At 40.2% G+C, this 17,710-nt stretch overlaps 1 protein-coding gene across 3 annotated transcripts; it reads left to right on the plus strand.

Annotated features, from left to right (window-relative positions):
• The first annotated feature begins 226 nt into the window (after window positions 1-226).
• On the plus strand, window positions 227-17,473 carry mms19 (MMS19 homolog, cytosolic iron-sulfur assembly component). Of its 3 annotated transcripts, XM_003438539.5 has the most exons (31): window positions 227-433; window positions 915-963; window positions 1,068-1,168; window positions 1,343-1,428; window positions 1,577-1,651; window positions 2,309-2,378; window positions 4,283-4,411; window positions 4,542-4,603; window positions 6,511-6,597; window positions 6,731-6,805; window positions 7,017-7,094; window positions 7,456-7,594; window positions 8,535-8,689; window positions 8,891-8,969; window positions 9,439-9,564; window positions 9,655-9,736; window positions 9,831-9,928; window positions 10,014-10,172; window positions 10,372-10,527; window positions 10,750-10,849; window positions 11,159-11,261; window positions 11,964-12,041; window positions 12,158-12,284; window positions 12,372-12,478; window positions 12,603-12,659; window positions 12,783-12,969; window positions 14,415-14,497; window positions 14,594-14,758; window positions 14,931-14,990; window positions 15,663-15,763; window positions 16,265-16,295. In XM_003438539.5, exons 1-31 carry the CDS (start codon window positions 346-348, stop codon window positions 16,293-16,295), a joined length of 3,093 nt encoding a protein of 1,030 aa, XP_003438587.1. In that variant the 5' UTR covers window positions 227-345. The 3 variants fall into 3 exon arrangements, with proteins under 3 accessions (XP_003438587.1, XP_025765601.1, XP_025765602.1); XM_025909816.1 differs by having other exon boundaries at window positions 1,068-1,428; window positions 16,265-17,473; XM_025909817.1 differs by having other exon boundaries at window positions 1,068-1,428; window positions 11,970-12,041.
• Window positions 17,474-17,710: the final 237 nt, after the last annotated feature.

The raw sequence follows: 17,710 nt of genomic DNA on the forward strand, positions 1-17,710 counted from the left end.
ATTAATTGGAACCTCTTAAAAGCAAAACTTCAGTGGAAGGAAGAGGATGTACATCAGGAACATCAAGAGAATTCCACTTTTGCGAGTTCTAGTATTTGTAGAGTATTGTTCGGACGGTACGTGAATGCAGCATTAAAGGACATAATATTGAAGCTTTTCTTCCACCATTCGGTAAATCTTTTCATTCTATAAAGATGAAAAGACACTGTTTTGTGTGGAAATAATATTATACTGTTTTTAAAGGTTATATTTTTATGAGATTATAATCTAAAACCAGTCGCTTTTCGCGATTCACCTAAAGTTTTCGCGCATGCGTAGTGCCAGCGAAGTAGTTACAGGGACACGATGGCTGCGGAGAGTACCTTGGCGCTGTCTCTGGTGGAGGAATTTGTGTCTGGACTGCAGGACAGCAAGGCTAAAGATGCGGCAAAAGGTAAAAGGCTTTCGTCGCGGTTTGCCGGTGACATTTACGATGCATTTTTCACAAAAGTAACGCGGGAGAGGCTGTAGAGCTGCTCTTCGAGGATGCGCAGCGAGACGTGATGGTTAACTAGCTAACTTAGCGCTACAACATCCTGTGTAGTGTTGTAACCGCAAGATAAAGAGCAAGCATTCGCCGTGAAAATATATTTGCTCATTTTGTTGGCGTAAATGCACATTCTGGATGTATGCATCAAGTTTGAACACATTGTCTCTTCACAAGGACTCTTAATTTGATGCTAGTCCGCAGCGGTTAAAGCACATGCTGCTTGCTAGCTGCTGTGTTTGTGTAGAAGTACCCTGTCAATGAACCCTGTGGCCTTACCTTTGAGTTATAACCTGGTACAGCTACTAGAGTTAGAGCATGCGTGTATTTGCATTGCGATAGCGCATCACTCCACTTCACTAAACTTATTTGGGGGTTTTTTGATCAGGTGTCAAAGATGGGAAGTTTACAGTTCTGCAGCTGGTGGAAGCACTGGGGTAAGCAATCTTCATCGTCATGTCAGGGGAAAATATCAGCCAGAGTTTGCAATTACATTCCTATCTAATACCAACTTCTATCTTCATTCCCTTTCCTATTAAAGGTCCAGTCTGACCAGTTCTCAGCCTCACACTCGAGCCCGAGGAGTCCATCTGCTCTCTGAGGTTTTGCAGGAGTGCTATGGAGATCTTACAGAGAGAGAAGGTACACCTTTCTCCTTCCATATACTGTGCTGGCATTGTACGGCTTCGTGCAAAGTGACAAATCAAAAATGCTTTCAAATAACTGCATTTTTATATCCATATATGTCTTCCGATGACGCTTATTCATGTCAAGGGGCGATCAGCACTCAGCATTTCTTCCTGTTCTTCTCCACAGTGGAAGTGCTCATTGCCTTCTATGAAAACCGTCTGAAGGATCATTATGTCGTCACACCTCCCGTCTTAAAGGGGCTCAAGGCGCTGGTTAGTCGTTCTTTGAAAACATTTTGTTTCTGCTCAAATCTGTAACTTTATTTCAGGCTGGGGGACTTTTTTGAGAAGTTCCAAATGTGAGGCAGGTTATGCATTTCCTCTTTCTTTTTTTTTAATGTGCATTTTTCCCCCCATTCAGACAAAATGTACAAACCTGCCTCCTGGCTCAGCTGTGTCCATGCTGAGGTCAGTGTTCCAGGACATCCATGTACAGGTGAGACTGTCATATTGTACATTTAAAGTGTTATTGTGAGGAATAACAACAGTGCTGGATTGATTTTTACCTACATAATTTCATAGTTTCAATACTTAGTTGTGAGCTTTGATGTGTTTGTGTTCTTTAAAGTTGGAATTGAAGAGAATATGGATTTTACAAAGACTGCATTATGTATTTTACTTAACCGAAATTGTTGTCAAGATCAAGTTGTTGCTTATAAATAAATCACCTTACATTTATAACTAATCTAGATCACTGTACTTGGAGGGTTATGACAAAATGCTAATGTTAGAAATTAGATTTAAGCAATTTGCAGTGCATGAGTTTTCACCATTAATCAAATAATTTATTATGATTAACCAAACAATTCACATTTTACATTCCACTTTTTTTTTTTGTAATATGATATCAACAGTTCGACTGTCTGAGTTGTTTATTCTGACTTTAGTGGACGTTTTATGACTTTTCCTAGTTTCGCAGTTGTTTGATTTTTCCGACATTAATGCTTTTAAAACCTAATGTAACACACTGTCGGAAACATCTAGCCACACTTGTTAGATGTTCTTGTTTCCTCTCTGTTATTGTTTTTGCTGGTAAAACTGACTCATCTAAAACTGTTCCTACTAATAACAAATGTATTTATTTCCCCTGCAGTCTCTGATGCTATCAGAGAGAGCATGTGTCTACAGCATGCTTATCAACATCATGGAGACCAGAGAGGCGGGTAAGAGATTATGTTTTGATTCACAAAACCTCAGTTAATAGAGACAGAAAGCTCTGTGGAAGGAAGCAGGTCATGTTGAAGTAACCAGTGATTTAAGAGTTAAGCATGAGCTTTAAAAGTCGGGCAATCTCACAGCAGTAATGGAAGGCGTTGACACACTGTCCTCTGTTTGGCTAATATTTTAGGATAACAGCCATACTGTAAAAGATGCAAATGGAGGGCTGACAGTGAAATACTTGTGCTCAGCTACCAGTTGTTAAACTGGAAATGTTTACAGGAGGGATGGTACTGTGACCTGGGCTTTGTTCCAGAAAGCAGATTTAACAAACTCTAAATGTAAGCTCTGAGTTTTTGGTTCCAGACTATGTTCACCATGGCAACGGTCAAGACCCTCCTGTTTAATTCTGTGGGTCATGTTGGATCGTGTTGTTTTCGTTAAAAAAACAGAAGAGGGGAAAAGTGTGATTTTAACAGCAGAGATGTTTACTCATTTACACAGAATCATTTCATTATTATATATTTTTTTGAAAAAACAGTTGGGATCTAACCAGATTTTAAATGAGTAGTGAATCTTCATTATTCAGCTGACCTGACAGGGACAACATGCAGGTTACAGCAACTGTAGATAACACAGTTTAATTACAAACTGGTGATATTAATCAGACCCAGTAAGGCTGCTTTTAGGTGATTTGTCGATGTGCAGCACCTTGGAATACATTTATTAACTTTATTTTAAACTATATTTAGAATACTGTCAGAGTCTAAAAAATCATTACACTCTTCTTCATCTCCAATATGATAAAAATCAACATGACTAATAACAGCATTCAGAGTCATCAAAGAGTGATTTATAAAAGTCTGGGATTATACGATTTGTAAAGATGGACTCACCTGTGAATGAGTGCATTCTGATATGAGCTTTGATATCTGCTGTCTGACTGAGTGAATGAAACTGTGTCATACAGCTGCTCCAGGTGCTGCATGAGGGGAGCAGTCAGTGTGTGTGTGTGTGTGTGTGTGTGTGTGTGTGTGTGTGTCAGTTAAATAAGAGGAAGTGAATGATTGAAAAGAAAAAAAAAATCATTAGAAAACTGATAAATCCCCTTAGTACCATTGGTTTTTTTTTTAGCTGCTGTTACTTGTTTCTTCCATTTTAATATTTTAAATTCACATGACAAAATTACTCTTGGGGTTTCTTTTGCTGTTCATACAAAAAAATAATAATAATACATTTTATTTGAAAGCACCTTTCAGAGCACTCAAGGACACTGTATACAGCAGAATAATAAAAGCAACATAAGGGAGGGGACAGAGAGAAAGAGAAGAAGAGGATCTAGGACACCGAGACGGAATGGTGATCTGAACCAAATCAGAGAGATATGGAGGGGAGAGATGATGAATGGCCTTAAATGTAGACAAAAGTATTTTAAATTGATGTGATATTTGACCGGGAGCCAATGAAGCTGCTGCAGGACGGGTGATGTGGTGAATAGAAGGGGTCCTGGCAGTGGCATGTGGAGTGAGAAAAGGACGGAGACGATTAATGTTGCGCAGACCGAGTGACATTATTAATGTGTGAATTAAAAGATAGAATACTGTCGAGGATGACACCCAAACTTTTCACAAAAGAAGAAACGGAGACCGGCGAGTTATTGATAGTAATAGAGAAAATAATAATCATCCCCACGTGGAGATGGTTGTAAGCTTCACCCATACACCCTCACCAGCTTTCCTAGTTTTGAGGAAGAGACGGTTGGTTGTATAGTTCCTCTATCATGGCACTACCATGCAAGCCATTGTTAGTCATTGTGTAAACCAGTGTTTGTCTCAGCTGTGTTGCAAAACTCATTTCTTTTTCTTTTCTTTTTTTTCACATGATGTCTCCCTGCTTCGTTTTCCTACAGAGCTTAAGGGTTTGGGTGCCGACTTTGTCTTCGGTTTTGTGCAGTCCATGGACGGGGAGCGAGATCCTCGCAACCTCCTGTTGGCCTTTCAGATTGCCAAAAACCTAATTCACGGAGGCTATGATCTCGGTGAGAACATTATAATTTCTTCTCACGTCACCACCTCTGTATTTCTGTCCATCTCTGACCTGCAGCTCACCCTTTTCCTGCCACAGTGATGAAACTGTAACTCCCATTCATTTCCTATCTGCTGTCTCAGGTAAATTCACAGAGGAGCTGTTTGAAGTGACGTCCTGCTATTTCCCAATCGACTTCTCTCCAGTAAGTCCCTGTTTACTCAGCTGGTTTGGACCGAGAACTGAGTGTAGCAGACATAAATGTCATCACTGACTTCCTGTGACCTCAGACAGACTCTGTAGGAAATAATAATGCAGCGACTGCTTGTGAAAAGCAGCTCGATGTCACAGAACATCACAGGTCTCTCTGGAGCAAAGCAGCACATGGGCACAAAGCTTGTTTGTGTATGTGACATAAAACATCATGTAAGGTATAAGAACAGGCACATTTAACTATGTGTATTATTAAGCATTCAAAGCCAGCATCCCTCATCAGTCTAAACTGAAGAGGAAACACAAACGGTGCATGATCAGCATTAGTTTATGGTCTGCACTGATGAATGCATGAACACTTTAGACAATATATCCCAACACATCAGTCGGCAGATTGAAAAAATCTGTTATTATACCGTTGCATTGATCTATATGAGCATGTTATTATATTCTTAGTCTATATTTAATAATGATTATATTTACTGATTCATTAATTAGTGACCATTTTGACAGCAAATTTTGATTTAGCTTTAATCCTAATCTTCTGACTAAAACATTATTTAGTTTCATTCACTGTAGTTTTTGTCCTTGTGCGTTTTTTTTGTTGGGGGGGGGGAAGGGTTGTTGATGAAAACGAATTCATCAGCAACCTCGTTAGAATTATTGGTTGAGGAAATTAATGATGTTAGAACTCCTTGTAGGCCAAACCGGCATACATGTGACAACAGCGTGTAATAAATATTGTTTATGTGGTGTAAAGCAATATAAGACAGAGAGCTGAAGTTTAACCCTTTAAGACTTACCATAGAACCAAGTCCGTCAGAGCTTATCTTGATATTTTTACATGCTGTAGTGCCATTTTTGGGAGTATTTCAAGTTGCTATACATAAATAAAACATTATATCCCAAATGTTAATAATATGTATGCATTACATATTACATAGTAACTACATAAATTGCAAAAAAGTGCAATAAACTACAAAAAAACTTAATTTGGGGTTTTTTTTACACATATTTCTAGTTATAGAAATTTCAGAGGTATATCCCTCAAAACTATAAATGCAAAAAAGTTGCACAAAAAAAGTTTCCAACCACAGGAAATTTATTTTGAGCGTCTTCAGTTTTATTTTTGAGATACACCAATTTTTATATACTGCAGGAAAAACAAAAATAAATATTATAATGCAAATTTGCAAAATAACAGCATGTGCATCAAAATTAACTATTTCCAACAGTGTAATTTGAGTTCTAAGCATCCCAGAAACTATACAGAAAGGCATAAACCCAAAGATTAATTTTAAAAACACCAGCCTATCTTTGTAAATGCCCTATAGGAAAAAAAACTACATTTTCTGCGAAAATGACTTCACTTCCAGTTTCGGGCAGGTAATGGCAGACATCAGATAGGTCGTGCTGACGTTTATTCCAACGTAGGAGGTGTTTTGAACAGCTGATCAGATCGGCAAAGCGTGTTCCTGGAATATTATGTTTTTGTTACTGCAAATGCTTTTTATGCACTTTTTGCATTTTAGCTTCACAATTAGTTGCCAGTCGATAATGACTGATCAGTGGTATCTGGGATTACATTTTTAATGTATTATTTCAGGTATTAAATGAAATGCAAACAGAGGCTATAGAGTGAGAGCGAGTGTTCCACAATAACACGAGTGTTTCTGCATTTGTATATTTGTGTTTGTCAGAAATATTTATCTCGGTGCTTGTATAACAAAAGAGAACACATCTTTAAGATTTACATTGGAGTCTTTAGATTCATTATTTGATAGCACACTGAAGAAGGACAGGACACTGGGAGGGGACGTGATGTACTTTCCATTATCTGTGAATGTTTGTAGCGTTCTGCATGTTTTAATAGACTTCTTATATCTCTTCCCACTTCAGCCTCCTAATGACCCACATGGCATCACCAGGGAGGAACTGGTTCAGGCGCTGAGGGCCGTCCTTACTGGGACTCCAAAATTTGCAGAGGTGAGCGAAAGTATTATTTATTTATTTATGTATTCATTTATTTATTTATTTAGTAATTTTCCGTTTTGGAGCTTTTGCTCCTAAGCAAACTAAACGAAGTGCTTCTGCTCTAATATTTGTTGCTATCTTACAGTTTCTCTTACCTCTCCTCATCGAGAAGCTGGACTCAGACGTTCAGAGTGCAAAGCTGGACTCGCTGCAGACTCTGGTGAGAAACTCATGTCTAGCTGTGTGCCTCCAGCTAAAACAGGAGCTTACAGTTCAGATATAAACATTTGACTGTCAGCTGCACAGACTATGCATGAGTAAAGGTGAATGATGCACAGCTCACGATTCCCTTAAGCAGCAGAGTCGTTCGTCACAAGTGGTCCAGTGCAGAGAGTCATGCAGATAACTTGTGATTATTTTTACATTTTCAGGCTGCTTGTGTGTCACAGTATGAACATAAGCATGTGGCTGAATTCCTGCAGGGACTGTGGACATCAGTACGCAGAGAGGTCTGTTTGAGATCAGTTTTTAAATGTAAATAGCAGTAGTACTTGTGTATTTTGTGCCTTGGCTCTGTAAAGACATATTTTAATATCTTTTAGCTTGTCTTTCTTGGGTGTGGTGTGATTTTAATTTCTGTTTTTAGCTCTTTTTCACCCACTCCACCCTGATTAAAAAAAAATAGGCACATTTAAGTCCAGTAGTACTTTCTGAAGCACCAAGTTATGGCCTTGAGTGTGAATGTGAATCTCTAGCTCGAATGCTAGAAATACTAGGTTTCTTTTGTAGCATTAAGCCAATGAAGACCTCACTGCTGTTTAACTAACAACACCAGAGTCAAGTGAAGTTGCGCTTGTTGTGTCGTTGCAGGTGTTTCAAACCTCCAGCGAGAAGATTGAGTCTGCAGGCCTCGCTGCTCTTACCGCACTCACTTCCTGTCTCTCTCGCTCAGTCCTCAGCTCTGACTCTGAGGACTCCCTCAGCACATTCCTGGATTTCATTCTCAAAGGTAAAATGCAGCTTTGTTATGCATGAATGAAAATGTGAAAAAAGGTACATTTGTTCTAGAAAGAAACATAGAAATGAAATTCTAAATACTGATGAGGAGGAATATGGCACTATGTAGTACAGTTCACTGGGGAGGAAGTTGGCAGGAAACATTTTTTTATATATATACTGTGTATACCACGGTGGTTATCTGAAAGTTAAACCCACAGCTTTTTCATAATTAGTATATCATATTTACTGTCTAACAGATTGATTGTACAGTTGGGTTTAAAATACAGTATTTGAGTGTTAGGGCCCTGTCACAAAGGTCTAGATCCCTGTTGGCAACTCCTATGGCGACAGTCAGTTGCTATGGAAAAATTGGTACTTCTCAAGGCCCCCTGAGGCTGACTTCAGTGTTAAAATTCCCAACATGACACCATGAAAATGCATTTTTTACAGCCTGTTAGAAAAAGTGTTCTGCCTCCTGCTTTTTAAATACAGCAGATATATTTGGATACTGTTGTAAAGTTAGGGTCGTGGCCTCCTTGATTGACAGATGTCTACACAGATAGCTGTAGCCACGGGTTCTCTGCCAGGCCTTTGTTGTGGTGTATGTGCTTTTTATACTTAGCATTAGCTAATAACTTAGCGCACCCCACCCTCTTGTCTAAATACTAAACACCTTTAGCTCCAGAAAAAACAACAGTGCAGTGACTAAACTGCTAATGTTGAGGCTTTATAATGAGGAGCCCGAAAAACTGAGGGTGATGTCACAGTTACTGCGTCCATCTTTTATTTACAGTCTATACAGTCAATGTAAACACACTGTAATTGTCAGTGGTTCTTTAATGGATCTTTATTGGAAGAAATCAGTATTTATTGTTACATACAGTTTTGATTAATGAGTCTCTGAGACATTCAAAGCTGTCTTGTGTTGTACTGTGTCATCCTTTTTTCAGACTGCAAACATCACCTGTGTGAACCAGACTTAAAGCTTGTATGGCCGAGCGCTAAGCTCCTCCAAGCCGCCTGCAGCGCCTCCACCAGGGCGAGTCACATCATTACAGTTGCTGTCATGCCCTCTCTGCTTGAGCAATATAACAACAGAACACAGGTAATAGAGACAGCTGATGTCCACATGTTTAACTGGTTTATATGAGCTACATTTTTGGCTATTTAAGTATGGGTAGAGTAGAGAGAATGTGTTGTATGAGAACTCCAGACCCTGTTTTCTTTGATTAACATCTGGAATTTTATGTTTTGTTTTTAACACAAATAAGTCTATAATCATCTCTCTGTCTCTCTCTCTGTGCAGTGTTCCCATAGAAGGACATTACTGGAGGTGGTGCAGCGATTTATCCATTCAGTAAAAAACTGCCAGTCTTCAGATAATGGTGAGCGCTGCGTTCACTGCTGTTCTTCACTTATCTAGTCACCGCTGCATCTCATTAAACTTCAACATCGGCCATAAAATGTTGAAATTATGGTCTCTTCATTTGCTGCTCTACATTTGTTTCAGATATGCACGTCCTCGATCCTGTAAATATTTGAGTCTTCTTGGCTCTGATCAAATCGGGACTTCATCGCTTTGCTGATATACAGCAAACATGTTTTGTTTGTCTTTTGTTTGAGTCAAGCTAAAACATTCAGTCCAGTGACCAAAGAAAAACTTTACTTGGTTACGGCTGTTGACCTTTAATCAGAGTCTGTTTCTGTGTGTTTACACTGTAACTGTCACAAACTTCAAACAGTTATAGTGTGGTTTAAAAAAAGATAACTGTTTACTTGCTGCTTGACTGTGATCAAGGGAACTACAGCTTTGACCTCTGTTTCTCGTATCTGCGTTTCATCTCTTTACTTCAGATGAGAGTGTGCTTTTAGCCTTCCGAGAAGCTCTGTGCAGCATCGTGTTTTCGGCTCTCTCTGAGAGCAACTCCAGCCTGCAGATCACTGCCACCTCTGTGCTCACATCACTGGCACAACAAGCAGGTGCTTAAATAAAAAAAAAAAAATGCTTAAAGCACTATAACGGAGTTGGACATTTTTCACAAATGTTGTAAATGTTTTCCCCTTGTTCAGGTCTGCTGGTAGAATCTGATATTGAGCTAGCTCTCGATCATCTGACCAGACTGCTGCTGACTGAAGAGGATGACAGAGTCAGGTGAGCTTTCGTTTCTCTTTGATGCGCTCTGTTATCTATTTGAATCACGTTCATCCTGACACCTGTCTTGTGTTTGTCTTGTTTCTGCCTCCAGTCTTGCTGTGGTGGAGTGTGCTGGAGCCTTAGCGCAGCTGCACCCGGCACTCGTCATCACTAAACTGATTCCAAAACTAAAGAAAGAGATGTTTACTGGTAAGCTGCTGAAAATATCACGTATTTTAAGCACAGGAACACATACAAGTAGTGTTTATCTGACCTGGTCCTCCTGTCTGTTCAGAGCCCATGAATCAAGACCAAGAGGAGGTTTCTGAACTACATTCCCATCATGCAGTGCGTCAGCGGTGTCTGTCAGCTCTGGCTGCAGTGTCCATCCAACCCAGTGTTGTCCAGGAGAGCACACCTGTCCTCCTGGAGGTCCTTCGTTCAGCACACACAGGTAATCTGGCAAAAAAGATGCTTTTTTTGGCCTCGAGTGCTTACTATTTATAACTGATCGGTGGGTCATTGTGCGACTTTACAATCACACATCAGTTTATTGGAGTTTGTCTCCAAATTCAAAGAGCTTTACCAAAATGTGTTGTTATCCTATGAAATACTCTAAGGTTAACACCTCCGTGACATCTTGCTCATTTCAGGTAGTGTTAATTTTTCGGTGGATGAGGTGGTGTTGACGTGCCGCAGCCTTCAGAGAATAGCAGAGCGGGTCCAGGACAGCGAGGAAGCGGGGCGCTGCTTCCACGACGTCTTCATCCCACACCTGTTGTCTCTGGCGCTCCAGGCAGCACTGCAGGGTAAGAAAGGATCAGTGATTGACCACCTTCATCTTACTTCATCAAAATAGTTGTAATTTGAATCTGCTCAGTATAACTTATGAATTAACAGACTTCTATCCATTAAGTCCTGAGGCTACAGTTACATTTTTCTAACAAGGATTTGAATTGAGCTTTCATTTGTAAAACGTGTTCATGGCAAAAACATTTAGTCCCCCGACTTAAAAAAAAATCGTTCCCCAGGTGAGGGATCATCTGGAACTCGTAGTCCTCTGGTAGAGGAGGTGGTCCTGTCTGCCATGGTTCCTGTCATCAGCACTTCCTGCTCCAGACTGCAGCCCACGTCAGTATTCTTGTTCACTTCTTGGCCTGATTTTTGTCTTTTGACACATTTACACATCTACATAGTAAATGTTGTTATTCTTATCACACCTAGTGTCTCTAAATGCAGATATGTACAAAACAAAGTTGCACTAAATGTGGCTTGTACTTGCTGTATTTCCTCCTTTGTGTCACACCTGCTGATCTAAATATATTATTTCCTGTCTGTTTCACAGTTTGTTTCTGTTTTTTTCTTCTTTGTGAATGCCTTTGATTTGTTTGCACAATGCAGAGCGTACTTTTTGATGAGGTGTGTGTGGCTTCCTTTCAGGCTGGCGGGGCAGACGGCGTCGAGAGCTGTGTCTCTCTTCCTGGATGGCGATGTCTCATTTTTGCCTGACAACTCGTTCCCTTCACACATGCAGCTTCTCAAGGTCTTGTCTGTGCTCATTTATTTTATGTATTAAATATTAGTGACTATATAATTAGAGTTTATAAAGAATCAGACAGTATACAAACTGATGCAGTCAACACAAATGTCAAGGCAGTGTTGTGTTCTGAATGGCTTTTTCTGATTGAACGAAATACAGTGGATGAGTAAAAAATACATAAGAATTAGAATGAAGAATTCTTGTGTTTTAGACTTTTTTAGCTTTCTAAAATAAACAATGTCAGAACTAAATACAGGGTCATAAATGTACATACCATTCATCCATTCTCTTCAGTGGGGGACGGAGCCTATCTCAGCTGTCTTAGGGGGAGAGGCAGTGACCCTGGACAGATCGCAGGGTTAACACATAGAGACAAACAACCATTCACAGTCACATTCACACCTATGGGCCAGTTAACCTAGACCCCCAACTGGGTATATGCATTTTTTTTTTTACTTTTATGTTTAGATCTACAATGTTTTTATTTCAGAAAAGCTCAAGTGAAAAGTTATTTGTTTGTTTATTTATTTATTTTATTTGTTTAACTCTTAAATGTGTGTTTAGCCATTATTTGGCTTGAGAAAAAGAGCAGCTGACAGAAGTACTGAAAGCACATTAATGCCAACGTTCACATCCCATTATGAGTAGAAGGAAGCTTTAAACTGGAACCACGTCTCAGGTAACAAGTGTGACTACCTTTCTCAGAAGCAGGAGGGGGATTCCTGGAGCCTGTCTCGGCTGGTTTGTCTGCTTATGGGCAGTGTGTGTTCTCTACCTCGCAGCGTGAGTCTCAAGTTAAACACCTAATTCAGATTTCCGTTAAATTTAAAGAAAGAAATAAAAACTTTTAGGAAATGTATGTTGAAGTTTGTTTTGACAGTGTTAAGTATCGTCTGCAGGTGGAGGTGCCCCAGATCGACAAACTGCTGTCGGCACTGGAGGAGATGAGCTGCGCCTGCAGCCACCCGCTGTCATACACGTCGGCTGCAAAGTGCTTTGCTGGCCTGGTCAACAAGAAACCACAGGGTCAGTTTGTGTCCTGTCACAGGTCGGCTTTTATTAAATCTAAAAGCTTTAGATCATTTATTAAAACAGTTTCGGTTTCTTCTTCAGGAGATTCCCTCGACAGCCTAATTCAGAGGATGATGAAGCGAGTGTGCAGCGAGCTGGACTCACCTTCCTCCTCTGTTCGCACTCAGGCCTTCACACTTATGATCTGGGTAAGAGTGACTCTGTCTGTACTGCTCACTCCTAATGATCAGCGCATTAGGAGCTTTTACTTGTTTCACTACTCACCTTACAATTTTCTTTTCAGAATGATACTAAGGTTGTGCTTGTCCGCAGGTTGCCAAGGCTCTGCTTCTGCGATACCACCCTCTGTTCACAACACTGACCGACAAGGTACAAAACTGTGAGCGGCACACGGTGGAGCTTTCACTCTTTTACTGTGTCAGCGTGAAGTGGAAAACACGTTCGGTGTTATTCTCCTTTTTAAAACCTTGTCTCTCCCTGTGTTCCTTGCAGCTCTTCTCTCTGCTCGACGATGCTGATTTAGGTCCGATGGCGGCAGACGGTTTCTCTCTGCTCATGAGCGACTCCACTGACGTACTGAACCGAGCTTGCCACGCTGATGTACGCATCATGTACCGCCAGCGCTTCTTCAGCGAGAACTCAGCCAAGCTGGTGCAAGGCTTTAACGCTGCACCACAAGGTAGAGGCACCAGGACAGACACCCTAAACAAAACAAACATTATTGGTGATAGGTCCCCGTTAATATTTAGAAACAAAAAAAATTAACAGCTCTTTATTCTTGAATGCTGCAAATATTGCACCAATATTTTCTGTGGACAGAGACAGAAAGGAAAATAGTAAAAATACCTGATACCTGAAGAAATGTTCCTGATTTTCTAGTGTTTTGCATATTTGTCACACTTGCATGTTTCAGATCATCAGAAGAATTTTAATATTAGACAAAGTTAAGCCGAGTAAATACAAAGTGCAGTTTTTAGATGATTTCATTGATTAAGGGAGAAAAGTCCAAACTTTCCTGGTCTTGTGTGAAAAAGTAATTGCCCCTCTTGGTAAACCATGAATTAACTGTGATTAACCAAATTTGTGGAAAGCTGAGTTCAGTTTTACTAGACAGACTCAGGCCTGATTACTGGCAGACCCGTTGAATCAAGAAATCACTTCAGTAGAAGCTGTTTGACAAAGTGAAGCAGGCTGAAAGATCTCAAAAAGCAGCACATCGTGCCACGATCTCAAGAAACACCTGAGATACACTGAACACTGAAGAACTGCAGACCTCACTTGTCTCAGTTAAAGTCAGTTGATGATTCATCAATAAGAAAGACACTGAGAAACAATGGCCTACTTATATGGGGGGGTATCAAGGAGAAAACCACTGCTGACCAAAAACATAAAGGCTAGTCTCACATTTTCCATAAAATATCTTGGTGATCCCTAAGACTTTGGGGGAAAAAATTCTGTGGCCTGACGAGACAAAAGCGGAACTTTTTGGAAGGTGTGTATCCTTTCTGCAGCAGGACAATGATCCAAAATACACCAGCAAGTCCACCACTGAATGGGTCATGAAAAACAAAGTGAAGACTTTGGCGTGGCCTAGTCAAAGTCCTGACCTTAAAAAGGCAATTCATGCTCAACCCCCCCAGTGTAGCTGAATTACAGCAATTGTGCAAAGATGAGTGGGTCAAAAATCCTCCACAGTGCTGTAAAAGACTCATTGGCAGTTATTGCAAATGCTTAATTACAGTTGTTGCCACTAAGGTTCACCCAACCAGTTATTAGGTTTGGGGGGGCAATCACTTTTTCTAACAGAGACATGTAGGATTGTTTCCCCCCTTAATTATAAACACCTTCATTTAGAAACTGCATTTTGTGTTTACTTGTGTTATATTTGATGATCTGAAACATTTAAGTGTTACAAACATTAGAAAAAAAAATCAGGAAGGGGGCAAACACTTTTTTACAGCACTGTATATATTGAAAAGTTAATTGATCGTTGCTGGAATTTGTCACCAAAAACTGATGAAGACGGAAAGTTTTCCATGCTTTAAACTCTGTTTGATCAGTGTATATACAAGATTCAGAATGTAATATTTTGGGGTTTTTGTGTATTGTTTGTGTTTCCACCAGAGAAGAAGCCCAACTACCTGAAAGCTCTTTCTAACATCGTCAATAAGCTGCCCAAGCAGGTTCAAGTCACTGAACTTCCAGCGGTGAGTAACACTGAGCAGCTCTGATGCTTGTAAGAAATGACTCGAGCTGGTAGGTGCCTGTAATCATCAAAAAGTCCTCTTCCTGTTCCCGTGCAGCTTCTTTCTCTGCTGCTGGAGGCCTTGTCGTGTCCTGATCAGGACATTCATCTGTCAACTCTGTCCTGTCTGGAGCCTGTCCTCGTCAACCCACCACAAGTTCTCATACAGCAGCTGGAAGCTTTGATCAACAGGCTGTTGGCCCTCATCTCCAGTCCAGCTATGGTTAGTGAGATCACTAGCTGTCTGTTCAGTAACTATTCAGAGGATCCTCAAGATTACAGTGAAAACTGTTGTTTTGTTTTAGTATTTAATGCTGCAAGTGCTCTATAAAAGCCTACCTTCATTATTGGAGTGTATAAATTAAATGATCACAGTATTTTCCTTTAAACTGCAGAGTGTACGGATTGCTTCGCTGTCCTGCATCAGCACTCTTTCCCACTTCCCTGTACATGAGGTAAAACTTACCATCTTTGAATACTTTGATTTCAACCTTCATAAGAACTTTTTTTTTATTCTTAATTTGTGTGTTTTATCTTTAACTGTTTTAAAAACTGTAACCTGTTTATTGAAATGAGTGTTTTTATAGTTTTACAAAAGCTGAATAAGGACTGTTTGATTCAGAGAGTTACAAGCTATGATTTTGTCATCATGTTGGGACTATTGATCCTCATAAGAGGAGCAACAGTTCACCAAAAGTCAAATTTTTGTATTTTCCCTCCTGAAAATAGTGCAGATTTTGCGTGCAATCAATGACATTTGTACTTGGTTGCCAAAAGTGCCATAAAAAATATTTGAGAAGCTCAGCAGTGATGTTTCTCTCTAGAAATTATGAGGTTTGTTGTGAGCAGCTCCATGTGGGGACCTGTTTTCTGTCTATTGTGTACTTAAACCAATGAGAAACATTACAGCTCAGCCTAGATGGGCACCATTAATATTTAGATCCTGTCACCCAGTCGTGAGCATAACAGGATTTCGTGGTGAACTGCCTCTTTAAGGCTGTGATTATAATTCTCTTTTTTTTTACTTTTCCCAACATTTTTTCAACAGGAAACTTGTATAAAAAGTGTAATGTTAACATATGAATTGCTTTATCAATTTTTTTTCTCCTATCTCTGTGTGATTTAAGGTGTTGCCGTTTCGGGCCCGAGTGCTTCGAGCGCTCGCCAAACCTCTGGATGACAAGAAGAGGCTGGTGAGGAGAGAGGCGGTTCAGGCCAGAGGAGAGTGGTAAGAACTAACTTTTCCTATTAAAGATGGACTCATCTACAAAAATCAAAAACCAAAACAAAAAGTGACTTATCTAGAGGACAAATGTCAGCCTGTGATTGTACTAATGTTACTCTGACTCTGGTCCTGTGAATCTTGCTAGCATGTATGGGGCGATCGTGGCTCAAGAGTTGGGAGTTTGCCTTGTAATCGGAAGGTTGCCGGTTTGAGCCCCGGCTCGGACAGTCTCGGTCGTTGTGTCCTTGGGCAAGACACTTCACCCGTTGCCTACTGGTGGTGGTCAGAGGGCCCGGTGGCGCCAGTGTCCGGCAGCCTCGCCTCTGTCAGTGCGCCCCAGGGTGGCTGTGGCTACAATGTAGCTTACCATCACCAGTGTGTGAATGGGTGAATGACTGGATATGTAAAGCGCTATATAAATACAGGCCATTTACCATTTTAAACAGGTGCCATAGCATTTAGTAAAGCATGTGTTTATGGCTATTTCTCTAATTCTCCCTGTAGGTTCCTCTTAGGAAGTCCTGGTGGAAGATGATTTTCACCCTAATTACCACCAAATTCCAGATACCAAGTAGCAAAGCTGTGCTGCCCACTCAACGGCTCACTCTCTGCGGGTTAACTCTCCAGCAGCCTCTATCCTCGAGGATCTTCCAGCTTCCTTCTGCCCCTCCTACTCTTCCCCTTTATACTGAAATGTTTTAACTGTCTGTATTTTCACAAACGCACAAGTAAGACTGTATAGACTAATGCACATAAATCTGATGGCGGAGCTTAGTCTAAGTCAAAAGAATGAAATGAGTGTTTTGTTATTATGCAGCACGCCTCATGAATGTTGTTGTCCTGTTGGAGCAAACAGTCACATGAAATGAGATGATGTCATTTTGATTGGTAAATATTTCACTGCTCAAGGTTCAAAAATTTCAAAATGGGATTTTAGGTGTATTTATATTTTAGGTTTTACAGCTGGTAAAATCATACATGCATTAAGGTCATAATCATAATGAAAGAAGGGACACTTGTCTGGTCAGCTAATCCTCTTTCAGCTAACAAAATAACAAAAACCACTTACAAAGGTGAGTTTGTGTTTCTTCAGAATGTCTTAAATCTAGTGTTACTGTCCTGAGATCATGAACATCTGTCAGTAAGCACCATAATGAGGTAGTGCCAGGTAATTGGATATTTCAGCTCCTGTATAAAAAGAAGCAATTTTTTTTTCCCACTGCATATAAAGCAGAGAGAGTGACGCTGACAAGGCGTCGGTGTGAAGCTAGATCTGCCTCGATGCCTTTTAAGTAGCAGCCATTATTTCAGCAGGTTTGAGAACTGTAACGTAGCAGAAACTTGGATACTTAAGATACTGTGTCCCAGCAATTTCACACTGCAGACAAAGCAGGCACCTGCTCCAGTCTTGGAACCACTTTTCTTCCAACCCCCACAGCAGTGGAAGACACGTCAGTGACTTTTTTACCCTCTCATCTGAATGTATACCCGATGTTGAGACTTGCTAGAATACGAATGTGCCAACTGTTCATGGATCGAGCACTTGTGAAAGCTTCCACTGACTGAAATTTTAGGATTCTTTTTACAGAATGAAATATCCGTTTAGGTAAATGTACTTTTGTTTGGATTGTAAGTTATGTGAACCTCATATTCAACATCTGCCTTGTATTCTGTTAATATTGAACAAATGTTAATATTAAATCATAAATGTTGGCTGACTTTGGACCTCACATCAACTTATGCCAAGAAAACAAGACAATATTTAAAATGTCTAACTTAAGATGTCATTAAACCTTTGTTTACACTGAAATTTCACTCGTGTCTGTCTGGATATCGTCACCTAAAAACGGAAACGCGTCAACCGAGAAATATCAAAACCTTGTTTTATTTTTAAAAAGGCAAGATAAATGAAATCAGAGCACAGCTCCAACACTATCACAGCTGGATGTC

The sequence above is a fragment of the Oreochromis niloticus genome, linkage group LG8, assembly GCF_001858045.2.
Source record: "Oreochromis niloticus isolate F11D_XX linkage group LG8, O_niloticus_UMD_NMBU, whole genome shotgun sequence".
Classification (NCBI taxonomy): domain Eukaryota; kingdom Metazoa; phylum Chordata; class Actinopteri; order Cichliformes; family Cichlidae; genus Oreochromis; species Oreochromis niloticus.

Excerpts from the sequence above, each read along its gene's own strand:
- mms19 (XM_025909816.1), top strand. The coding sequence starts at position 346 with ATGGCTGCGGAGAGTACCTTGGCGCTGTCTCTGGTGGAGGAATTTGTG. Across the intron at positions 1,429-1,576 it reads TAAAGGGGCTCAAGGCGCTG|ACAAAATGTACAAACCTGCC; the intron begins GTTAGTCGTTCT and ends CCCCCCATTCAG. Across the intron at positions 4,412-4,541 it reads TCACGGAGGCTATGATCTCG|GTAAATTCACAGAGGAGCTG; the intron begins GTGAGAACATTA and ends CTGCTGTCTCAG.